The sequence below is a fragment of the Pinus tabuliformis genome, chromosome J (assembly GCF_031772625.1).
Source record: "Pinus tabuliformis cultivar Carrire ecotype Pingquan chromosome J, CPIR1, whole genome shotgun sequence".
Classification (NCBI taxonomy): domain Eukaryota; kingdom Viridiplantae; phylum Streptophyta; class Pinopsida; order Pinales; family Pinaceae; genus Pinus; species Pinus tabuliformis.
The window spans coordinates 1,508,012,641-1,508,025,602 of NC_142295.1; the positions used below are offsets into that span (position 1 = coordinate 1,508,012,641).

General features: G+C 39.4%; 1 protein-coding gene across 2 annotated transcripts in view; it reads left to right on the plus strand.

The window, feature by feature from the left end:
- Positions 1 to 469: 469 nt before the first annotated feature.
- Positions 470 to 12,962, plus strand: part of THO1 (nuclear matrix protein-like protein) — a 368,535-nt gene continuing 356,042 nt past the window's right edge. Inside the window, exon 1 of one of the 2 annotated variants that reach the window (XM_089379707.1) lies at positions 470 to 785. In XM_089379707.1, coding sequence (XP_089235833.1) covers positions 675 to 785 — 111 coding nt within the window. In that variant the 5' untranslated portion in view covers positions 470 to 674. The remainder of the gene's footprint in view (positions 786 to 12,962) is intronic. The other variant, XM_089379706.1, reaches the window with a different exon arrangement.

The window sequence follows — 12,962 nt, forward strand, 5'->3', positions numbered from 1 at the left end:
CGAAGAATTAAATCTTACGAGTCTACCGAGGCCACAATTTTCTCTGGAGGTGCCCCGGTATTTTTTTGACGGTGCTGAATCCATTTCCACCATTAATAAAATGATTTAACATTCTCATAGTTAAATTTTTTGAAAAAAAAAACTAGATTCGAACGCAATTAAAAAGGAGGTCAATGGAGGCAAAAGAATTGGCCGAAATCCTAGCAAAAAAAATTAAAAAAATCTTGTATATGCAATGTTTGAATAAAAAACATCTATGACACCTAAAGTTAAGAATTTTGACAATTTTCTTGGATTTACAAAAGTCCCTACATAATCTTTTCAAAATATAACCGAAATTTAAGGGTAAAAAACATAATTTTAAACCACTGCATTAAAAAAATGCTTTAATTATGGCCTCGGTTGACTACGCCGTTAAATTCTACCGATATACAGCCGTTCTCTCTATTAACAATAATCATATCGACATTTAAATAAATTATGGCCTCGGTAGACTACGCCGTTAAATTCTACCGATATACAGCCGTTCTCTCTATTAACAATAATCATATCGACATTTAAATAAAATGATTTGGATGGAATACGACCCTTTATCATTTGTGAATTCAAAAGATATAAGGAGGATTGCAGGACGATAGCAGTCCGAGGCGGGAATCAGTAGTAGGTTTGAGAACATGGCGGAGGCTCCTGTTCCATCCCTGCGAGTCCAGCTCTATCAGCACCAGCCTGCTCGTGAAAAAACTCCTGTCCCCGTTTCTAGCCATGCCGACAGAGACCGTGTACAGGTAATATTTCTTCACTCACCCACAGACCGTGTAAGGGTAATATTTCTTCACTTTTCCATACATTACGCTATTTTCTTTCTTTCGAAATTGCGTATTCACGCTGATACTCCATTTTCAATTTGTATATTGCAAAAGTCGGCAGGAGGCCTTTTTTCTAAAAATAATTATCAGGGTCGGATGATGCCAAAACCCAATGCAAGATTTGATTGGGATTTGATTTGAGCTAGGAATAGGGTTTCGAATAACGAATCATTCTTATGATCGAAGCGAAATTCTCCAAATTTTTTGGCCACAACACGAAACATCCAGTTTTTCAAAATGAGTACTTACTGCTAACTGGGAATTGATTGACTCATCAACTATGGACTCCCGGTAGTTATAATACTCACTACTAAGACCAAACAAGATTTAGGAGCATGAAAACCAAATGTAACACGGAAATCAAATACTATCTGAATTAAACTCATGTTCGTTTTTCTAAAGAAGATTGACCAGCAAAAAACCTTTCACTATTGGGTGGCAATACACTCCACAATTACTACTACAGCCCTCAATGCTTGATAAAAAACAGATCTGCAACAAAACATTGAATGGTTAATGGCTCAGATCAATCAAAGCACTCAGCAAGTCTTATAAGTTTTGGCCACCAAAGTGAAGCTCATGGCTATGGAAGTTGATGATGAAGTGGATGTTAGTTTTTTTAAGTCCAGCAAAATAATTTTATTTTTATGGAACCCAGAAAACTCAAATCTGAAATTTACGCACAATTACCACAGCTGAGTTTCTAACAAATTATGCACAACAGAAATAAGAAGTCCAAGCACAAACTTTATACACAGCTTTCATTCTAGAAAATCACAGCGTGGGGAAAACCAACGAAGAGGGATTTTATTAGGCTTCAAAGAAAATACTCAGGAAATAATCACGGTAGCAGATCTAGAGGATGTACAGCCAAGTACGGCTACAGAAATCGGCCCTCTCTTCTCTGCAATGGTACGGCATGAAGTACGGCCTCTCTCCTGCAGAGTATAGCTCCCTTTCTTCCGCAGATCTTGGTCCAGCGTGTTGAAAGATGTAACTATGGTCCATCTTCATAATGTAAAATTTTCATGATTAATCAATTGATTATCTTTACTAGCATGCTCTTTTTCATGCTAAGATTTATTTATTTTTCAAGCATGGGTTTCATGCTCGAGCCAAATTATTATTTTGTTCAAGCATGTTCTTGATCCTGATTATTATTTGTATTTGGTCGTATTTGGTCAAAGTCAAAGGCTTATTCATAGCCTAGAAAAAGAATTTTCAAAACATCTAATTTGGGTCAAATTCACCTCAAGAAGCCAAGTCCGCCCTGCCGAGGAAGAGACACCTATTTGATTCTCACTGGACAAGTGTGTTGAAAATAATAGCGAGAAAGGTTCCTTGATTTGTGGCAAAAGGAACCACAACGAGTTTCTCCTTCACATGCTCGAGTTTCCTATAATTAAGGACAATTTCCTAAATTTAGGAATCGTTCCTAAAAATCAGGATGAGTTTAGAAGCAGTTAACTAATTCGCTCAAGTAGAAGGACGAGTTACTTGTCTTCTAGTGCGAGTTACATGAGGAAAAGGATGAGTGATTGTGTCTTAAGTTCTAGAATTAAGGCAAGATGAGTTGCATGTGTGCTTTCACTTAGTTAACTCAATCAATCACAAAATCATTCCAGAAATAGAACTGGCTAACTTTATCCATTCAAATTGCTTTATAAGAAGGAGCAAAGGCACAATTGTAATCATATTGAGTACGGGTTTGTGTGAGCTTGTGAGAGAAAGGTGCCCAGAGCTTTTGTGCCAATTGTTGGAGAGGAAAGCAATTCCTCAAGGAAGTGCACATAGAAATAGGAGGATTTCCTATTTAATAGGGGCTACTAGTGCGCATGAAAATCAGAGGCAAGATCAATGATCAATCAAGTGTTTCAAGCTTGGTCTAAGGCAGTGAGAACTTTTATATTCTCTAGTGAAACAAATATTGTTTGTAAGAGATCTTTTGCTCACTCTTCTTCAATAAAATTCTCAAGCAAGTAGAAGGGTTTTCCCAGTTGGGATCCCTAGAAATATTGTGTTGTTCTATTGTGTGAATTGTGTATTTATTTTTGTTCCTATTGCACTGCAAATTTGGTAGAGAAATTTTGTGTCTATCTGAAAAGATTATATTTCAAATTGTTCATATTAGCAGATCATAATTTCGTGGATTTTCTACATGGTATCAGAGTGTGGATTAGAATAAAGATAACACATTCAAGAGCAAATTCGTCATAGTGAGTGGGCATATGGTCTGTGATAGCTGCAACACTTAAGGGGCTAGTTCATGTGGATTAAAGGAGCAAGGTAGGGTCTCTTTTGAAGTCTGGACAAGGCCGAGTTAATGGCAGTTTGCAGGCAACATTTAAGGGCAGTTCTGTGCATGGTGTTGGGGTATAAATCTCTGTGTATAGGCTGCAACAAAACATCTCTGTGTCATCAAGAGAGGTTGAGTCTCTTGAAGTATTGTGCAGAAGATAGAAGAGTTGGCTAGAAGGAGGAGCAACGCAGTTCTGGAAGAGATTTGAAGGCCAGTAGGTGGGATGTAGTAGCGGCTACAGGCATCCCTAACTAAGGTCGAGATCCCAGAAGATTAGTGCACAAGCCTAAGGTTTCAGACAACTAGAAGGAGGAGTCTTCAAGAGGTATGTGTGCCATTCTAAGTTGATGAAATTTGCAAGGTGATGGTCTAGGTTGGACAATGATTGTTTGGCATCTTAAGCACAATAAGGAGGGTTGCTAGTAGGTGTTAAAAGAAGCCCTAAGTTCAGATTTGTGAAGGACTTCAAATATGGTAGGAGAGGCAGAATTAGAGGCCCTAAGTACAGTCTCTTGTGAAGGACTACAACACTGTTAGTGGGCAGGAGTTTGTGAGCTCTCTAAGTAGGCAGGATGGCCTACCAAGGATTGAGAGTAAATCACTGTTTAGAGGGAGCATTGAACGTTGTTCCATGGAAAGGGAGGATTATGATAGTTTTGGAGGATAATGGGTGGGAGAATTTGCGAAGCAGGCTATAGTGCCACCTCAAGATCCCCAACAATTGGCCTAGCATAATAATAATGATATCAAGGCAAGGAAGATTATTCTAGAAGGGGTTAGAGATCATATAGTGCCTCATATCCATGAGAAGAAGATAACTTTTGAGATGTATGATACCATCCTGAAGCTATATCAGAGTACTAGGGATACCAGGAAGCTTGCTCCTAAGAGAAAGCTGAGGAATATCCGGATGAGCAAGGATGAGCCCATCATCACATATTTGTCAAGGTTCACTCAGGTACGAGATGAATTTGGTGGTGTGGGCATGGTTGTATCTGATCACGACCTTGTGAGTTTTTCCTTACTTGGACTTCACAAGTCTTGGAAAAGGTTCTAGGATGTTGCTAGTGGGAGAGAGAACTTTCCAAATTAGGAAAGGTTTTGGACTGGCTTCATACAAGAGGAGATCCGAAGAGGAACCATAGAAGGGAGATTAGTTATGATAGTGGACAAGGAGAACCTTGCCCTGGCAGGCAAGGCCAAGGGCAAGAAGGGCCAAGGAGAGGCCAAATTCATTTAGAAGGGCAAGAAGAAGGATTTAAGCAAGATTAAGTGCTTCCATTACCATGAGTTTGGGTATTATGCTGTTGATTTTTGAGTAGCTTGGGAGGTACTCCAAGCCCTAGGGTTCAGGGTTTGGAGGGCAAAGCGCCACAAGAGTCACTTGTGGGCTTGGAACCCATCGTGTTTTGTGGCAATTCCATGGAGCACTTTGGACATGTGATGGGATGAGATGATAGAGGGCGGAAAGGAGAATCCAACGCTTCGAAAATTGTCGAATTCCGAGTTGTCCTTAGTGAGATATGAATTTTTGAAGTTTATGGTTGGGTTTGCACATGAGGAGTCTAGGTCAGCTTGGTGTTAAGAAGGCATGTGACATTTGTACAAGCCCCATGATGACGTTTTAAGGAGCCCTTTCTATGTGTATATATAGGAGGTGAGATGAGTCATTTTACTCATCCATTTGTGCAACACATTACAAGTGACAACTTGTTGGAGGAGAGATTAATTCTCTGTTTTGGGCTGCAACAAAGGAGGGCATAACAACGTGGGAACAAGAGACTGTTTTAGGGCCATGTTAGGGTGACCGAGTTGCTGGAAGGAGGGCTGAGGCAAGGAAGGATTGTTTGAAGGCTATTTGGAGGTGGCATATTTACTGGTTATGTGAGTCACAGGCCCTGTGGTTATTACAGGGGTAACACAAGTCTATATTAGGCTTGTTGGAAGCGCTGTAAGGCCTATTTCCTACAACAGAACTAAGGGACAACCAGCGTAGGGGAGCAACTCTAAGGTGAAGGCAAGCCGCATCAAATAAAGGGACTGTTGTATGGTTTTGTGAGGGCTGTTAGGGATTGTGTTTTGTGCCCTAACCAGACCCAGATTGCAGTAGTCAAGTAGACCTCAAACAATGAGCTGAAGGTATGCATTTTGGTGCATCTTGTAGGTGTTGGATTCGTGTTTTGTGCATCATTTCTTGTTTAGCAGCTTGTGGGTGCCATTTGGAGGACTTTTCGTGGAGGTCAAAAGTTTATCCTAGGAGCAGAACTTGCAGTGAAGGATTGGGTGCCATTGGTCTGGTGGCTGGCAGCGCGTTGGCTACCCAAAGTAGCCCTAGACAAGCAATCTTGAAGTGATGAAGAGAGTTGAAGGTTGGGTGAAGTTTGGTGCCTAATGTGCAGCACTTTGATGGACAAAAGTGACTACTAGATTGGTGGATTGGAGCTCAGGGATTGGCCAACCTAGAAGAGCAGATTGGATCAGCTCGTGTACATGCAGCAAAAGTGACTTGCAACAGTGTTAGGTGGCAACCCTCCTGGAGTCTCTATGTGTTGTCCTTTGAAGGACTAAGGGGCAGCTAAAGAACAGTACGGAAGTGAAGGACCAACAGGACAAGATACGACATAGAAGCTGCAACGAATTGTCATTGTATCTTGTATACCATATGACATAGACTATTGTATGATTCAGATTGGTTTAATATAACGAAGATTGGGTTGTACATTATTGTACAATATTTGTTAAAAAATGTGTATACTTGTGCATATGTGATTTACTGATTTATATTTTATGCTATGCAAAGCAGTTCTTGGTTTGGTAGCGTCAAAGATTTTAAGATTCTAACCTAGACCCAAGATAGTGGAATTCAACATATGATTCTAAGTGTCCTAATCGGATGAAGGAGTCCAGAAAGGATGATGTAGCTGCATCAACAAAGGTAGATGCATTTTTTGCCCAATTCGAGAAAGATTTCTCATTGATTGCTTGCATGGCAAGCTCAACAGATAATAGTATATGGTACATTGATTTAGGAACATCCTTCCACATGACTGGGAACAAGAAGAGTTTCAACTACCTAAAGGAGAAGGACATGCAGTTTCAGATTGAGCTAGGAGGTGATGGTTAGTATGCAGCTAGAGGAGTTGGTACTGTTAGCTTTCATAGGGAGTTAGGTAATCCTCTTGATCTCAGAGATGTTCCCTATGTTCCAGGATTGAGGCAAATTGTTTCGATAGCTACCCTTGAGGACAAGGGATATGATATCATCCTCAACAGAGGTAAGGCGTACCTGCAACACTTAGCTTCTGGATTTAAGAAGCAGATAGGTGTGAGGGTGAAGAATCTCTACAAGTTGTAGGTAGAGACAGATGCAGCCTTGAGCGACAACGTAAGAAGAACTCAGAGTAGAGAAGTGGTGATTGAGCGAGAGTAGGATAGAGCTCTCAATATGGAGCCTCAACCAATATCTCAATTTCAGTGTAAGCTAGTTAGCAATTGGGCTGATCAACTGGATGATGAGGAGCATAGACCAAGGTGAGTGGAGGCAGCCACTCAGTCAGAGATTTCCAGTATAGGGAGAGTTTCGGCCAAGTGGGCAGAGGATTTGGTTAAAGGAGATCAAAAGAGAGTTGAGTCTCCCAGCATCAAAAGGCAGACACAGAGGTACACAGTGTACATGGCACTTATGACTGAAGTGGTGGACTCACAGGGCATGGTGGGAAAGAACATGTCTTCAAAGCATGTTTCGCAGAAGAAAGCAAGGCAGTCTTCTAGCACAGAGGGAGCACCTGTAGTAGCGAAAAGCTTGGTAATGTTGGAGACAAATCTAGGTGGACGAAGTTCTTCCAGGAACACCTTCCTCGCTAAGAGGGAGTGCTGAAAATAATAGTGAGAAAGGGTTCTTTAATTTGTGCCTTACTCAAAGGAACCACATCGAGTTTCTCCTTGGCATGCTCGAGTTTCCTTTAATTTAGGACAATTTCCTAAAATTTAGAATTCGTTCCTAAAAATCATGACGTGTTTAGAAGTAGTTAACTAATGCGCTCAAGTAGAAGGACGAGTTACTTGTCTTCTAGTGTGAGCTACATGAGGAAAAGGCCAAGTGATTGTGTCTTAAGTTCTAGAATTAAGATAAGATGAGTTGCATGTGTGTTTTCACTTAGTTAACTCAATCAATCACAAAATTATTCCAGAAATAGAACTTGCTAACTTTAGCCATTCAAGTTCCTCTATAAGGAGCAAAGGCACAATTGTAATCATATTGAGCATGGGTTTGTGTGAGCTTGTGAGAGAAAGGTACCAAGAGTTCTTTTGCAAATTGTTGGAGAGGAAAGCAACTCCTCAAGGAAGTGCGCATAGAAATAGGAGGATTACCTATCTAATAGGGGCTACTAGTGCGCATGAAAATTAGAGGTAGGATCGGGGATCAATCAAGTGTTTCAAGCATGGTCTAAGGCATTGAGAACCATTGTATTCTCTAGTGAAACAACAATTGCTTGTAAGAGATCTATTGCTCATTCTTCTTCAATCTTAAGCCAGCAAAAGGGTTTTCCCAGCTGGGTTCCCTAGAAATATTGTGTTGTTCTATTGTGTGAATTGTGTATTTATTTCTATTCCTATTTTGCTCCAAATTTGGTAGAGAAATTCTGTGCCTATATGAAAAGAAATTTTTACTTCAGATTGTTCATATTAGCAGATCAAAATTTCGTGGATTTTCTACAGTATAAATAAAGGTCAAAGTTGAGCTTATTTGAAGACCAATTCATATTATCTCATCTTCTATTCTTCTGTAGTAGAGGGACAAGAAAGCAAAGTCAAGGAGAGAAAAAGGAGGCCGAAATATGACCTTTCTAAGGTTTGCACGTGTAAAGGAGAAAGGCTATCTTGAGCTTGCACATGTGGAAATGTTGCTAGGACAAGTCTCTTGTTGGTATCTTGAAGTCTGCTCTTGTTGCTCGACTTGTTACTATACTTGTTGCTATATTTGTTGCTGGACTTATTGCTGGAAGGATATCTTAAAGGAGGGCTTGACTTGGCATCTTGAAGGTTGGAGTCTTGTCGTGGTCTTGGATCTTGGATATCTCACTTTGATCTGATTCTATAAGAAGAGTATTTTCTTGGGTTTTCCTCTTTGTGGGGTTTTGCCCTGGCTTGGAGCCTAATTTCTTGTGTTCTTTATCTCTTGTGATCTTTATGTTATGTACTTTTTGGTAATTGCTTGATGAAGAGAATATAAATTTAATAAGAAGCCAACAAACATTCACAAGTAATTATCAAGTTAAAACTTAAGGGAAATCTACCCTAATCTACAAGCATTTTGATTTCTCAACACAGGGTTCAACCTCGCCTCCAACAGGAAAATCAGCCCTAATACTCAGGCTCAATGTTCTGAAAATCGTGATCGGGATTAAATCGGCGCGGGGAACAAATTGGAAAAAATCGGAAAAATCGGGAAAAAATCGTTTGGTACAAAAATATTCATTTTTTTTCAATTTTTTTAATATCTAAACCATCTACAACATAAAATAAATACATTGACACATAAATATGATAAAAAAAACTAATATATAAGATGTTTAATATCATTTCTAGCGCTAAAATCACACATAACATTGAATCATGTTCTGAATAGTAAGTCTTGACTCCTGAGTCCCAACTCAGCCTCAAAATATCAACAAAAAATATGATAATGTATCTCATCATGTCATATTCAATAAAATGAAAGTCTAATCCTATTGATTTCCTCTGCCCCTCTTGCGAGAAAATGCCACAACTTTCCCTTTCCCTCTAGATGTAGATGCTGGTGCTTGTGCTGGTGGAGATGGCAGTGGAGTGTGATGTGCTCTAGAAGCTGAAGAACTAGAAGTAGGAGCTATAGGAGGTAGACCACGTCCTCTACTGGTGGCAGGGGTAGCCCGGGCAGGTGGTGTCACCTGGAAACATTACAATCTTTCAATCCCGAAATCCTGAAAAATTGATAAGGCTGCTGGATTTTAAATGAAATCTAAAATTCTACTTTCTCCATATGAAATCCAATGAGGCTGGAACCACTCTCAAACATCCTGAGTCATTTCATGGTAATGTTAAAAATTTAAGTAAAAGGATATCCTTTTACTTTAAGAATTTAACATTACCATGAATAATAGCATATCCATACTAGGGCCTAGACTTGATCATTAAGCTGCCCCACTCAAAAATTATTTGTTCCTTTCAAAAAAAGTTGCATGAAAAAACCCAAAAAAACGGTATAAAACTATGCTGTCGCGACCCCCGGCGATTTTTTAAGTTTTTATCGCGATTTTTTCAGTGAAGTAAAAATCGGCAAAAAAAAATACCGTCAATTTTTTCGTATAAAAATCGCGATTTGATCGGCAGAAGGAAAAAATCGCGATTTAATTGCGATTTTCACAACACTGCTCAGGCTCTCTCTCCCGCAAACATGGCTTAGGGTTCAACCTCTCTCTCATTGCTTAGTACAACTGTACAACCCCTCTTTCTCTGAAGAAGACGACCCTTCTCTTGGCTACTCGACCTTACTTGTTCTCACCCAAATCGGCCCTCGTCTCTCTCACTTGATTTGATCTCTATTGTTTCCTTCACTTACTCATTCCAACAATTTATAATTTCTCTCATAACCTTGTTTCCTCCTTGAGCATCTTCAAAGAAAAGATCAAAGGCCAAAATTTGATCTCATCACTTTCTTTGATTTTGTCAAATAGAAATATTAATTTTGAAAGTCACAAATCCATTAATAACTAATTAAATTAATTATCATGCTTTTCCTAAGTTTGGTTTTAGGAAGAATTAAAAAATGCTGAAATAAGTAAATCTTCAAGATATCTTCTGCATCCCTAGACACAAGGCCTATACAGAGACACCTATCTGAGCTACAAATTTAACAGTAGAGCTTGTGGTTGACAGCGTGAAGGGCCCCACACTAATCCAATCAGCTACAGCTTGCCTAAAAATGCTGCGCTGCCAATGTAAGCATTAACAAAAAAAGGGAAAAAGAGACAAATGGAAGGAATTTTGATTGGCACACTGCTATCAAAATACAAAACAGAGAGGAAGAGTGTTGGAGATGGGGTGTGGAGGAGACAGAGACACTTGGCCTTCCATCTACTCCCAGCAATGCCAAACTCTGCCTATAAACCCAAGCACAGCGATTGAGAAGGGGTTCTTTGGCAGAAAAAAGAAGGAATGTTAATTAAATTTTCTGTGATAACTAACAAATGTTCCAAAGAGTTAAACAATTGTAAATTCTGCAATTACTGAGAAATAAAGACTGAGCATAGCCATTTGCTGCTGGAGTTTTCCGTTTGGGTTTCTCCAAGGTAATCTCTGTTGTCTGTGGTGTTTAATTGAATGCGTGATTGTCTTTACTAGTCAATTGCTGCAGTTTGGAATATTCCTATGCAAATTTTATTCAATAAAAATGCAAAGCAGCATTGAAATCACACATTAGCCATTGGTTGGGTCGCTGGGAGACCAAACACATTCCCCCGCACATCTAGTCTGCTTGATTGTTGATTCATAGCAGTAATCATGCATTCTTTAACCCAATTGATCTATTACAACACTGTAATCGACTTGATTGATTTGCTGGTTGGTATCCACATAATTTTCCTTTGTTTGAATCGCTGGTGTGTTGCTAGCTGTGTTCTCTTTAATAAATTGCAGTTTTAGAGATCACATGCTTGTGCTGTGTGTAAACCATCAGCCATAGCCCAGAATAGCATCCTATTCTCTGTATAGGTGTAGGGAACCAGTTACAGTGATCTACGGCCAATAAGCATTCGAACAATTTGCTCTCAAGCTCGTGCCATCTATAAATTACCTACAGCAATGTACATTTACGCATAAACATATAATTCACATGGAATTTTAGCCATGTCAACACCAGCTACCAAGTTGTTTACTTTGCTGAGCTGTAGGTTCAAGATTGTAGATATATGCATTCTGTGTTCCAGCATGCATTAATAGCATAGTTTTAAAACTCCGACTCCAAATCCGAACCGGCTGATGGTCGACTCTGACTCCGACTCGGTATCGACTCGGACTAGTTGATTTCAATGACTTAGTCTTTGTAAAAAGTACATTAAATATTTTTATTTTATTTTATGAAAAAACATAATTTTAAAGATTTTCATTCAAATATAGAAAGAAGACAACATATGATCAAAGAATGCTCATGAATATATCTACTATATCAAAATGACACCCAATGCACTGTCCAATACATGTAATATATAGAGATCAGAAGAAAAAAACATAACCAAGGAAGCTCTAAATGACCTCTATAACAAAACATCACTAGTCACTACAAAGAAGGCAACATCCTCTGGCTCAGACTCTAAATCAGAGTTAGACGAGGAAACCCATGGCTCCTCCTCCTCATCAAGATCTCCAACTGCCACTGTAGAAGTAGTAGCACTAGCAGGCGCACGCGTAGCAGCTGCACGCTGAGATAGACGAGCTATGCACATGCGTCGTGGCTGAGTAGAGGAAGTGCTTGCAACTGGAGGACTTGGGGCTGGGCCTGGTACTAGTGGATCTGCATTTAACTGAACATTATGTTCAAGTAATGCCTCCATCTCTAAATCCAAATCAAGACCAATATCCTCATCAGGGTCAAAATCTGCTAGTTGACTCTCCACTAACCAATTTGATGTTGGATCAATATCTTCCATGGGATCTATATCAGGTCTTTTGTTCAACAATTGGTTGCTTCTTAGTCGGAGGTTGTATTGGACATAGACTAGATCATTTAATCGTTTTTGTTCGAAACAATTTCTCTTCTTAGCGTGAATCCTCTCAAAGACAAACCAATTGCTCTCACACCCAGAAGCATTGCAAGTTTGACTCAAAAAACAGATTGCAAACTTCTACAATTGAGGACAATGGCTACCAAATGTCTCCCACCATTGTGCTGCAAAAAACATAGCTGTGTAATGAGTTCGCTCAACAAATTATATCCAACTTTCAAATTATAAAGTTATAAACAATTTAACAAAATAAGAATTTGAATATTGAACTTGTTTACCTGGCTCATCTGCTTCCCTTGCAATCCTTACTATGTTCTTGCCAAAGGTACCTATGGCTCTACTGAAACAAGTGATATGTCGGTTATCTCTAGTTGGTCACTCTCCTCAGGGACCATGCGCTCAAGACACTCAGACAATCCATGTCTAACCTCCCTAGTCAAAGCTTCTGCCTCTAGAGCTTTATAATGATACCTTGGGTTAAAAAAAAACCCAACTGCATGTATCGGGTAATGGAGTTGATTGTTCCATCTTTGATCAATGATTTCCCAAATGGGCCTATAATTAGCCACTCTATCCTTGTATGCTGCCTTTATTTGCTCCTTAGCTTGATACATAGCCTCATAAATGAAGCCCATAGCCAATCTTTCCCCATCCACCAATCGCAACACCTTAACTATTGGCTCAACAACCTTCACAATCTCTATTGCCTTTTTCCAAAATATTTCTTCATTAACTTTTTTCTCACATCTTTGCCATCCTGTTTGCGGGCCCATTGACATTCATTCCATTCATCCCTGGAAAACATCCTCTACAAGTTTCTATGTTGGGAAAACATAGATTGCAATGTCAAAAAGTGAGTTGCAAATCTAGTGATGGCAGACCTAACAAGATCCTTGCCCCCTGTGTTTTTCCTCATCAGGTTCAAAATCCATGAGTGGTTGTACATATATTTTATTATGCTTTTGGCATGCTCTACAGTGTTCTTGACCCAATCTATTTTACCAATATCCTCAAGCATGAGGTTTATGCAATCTG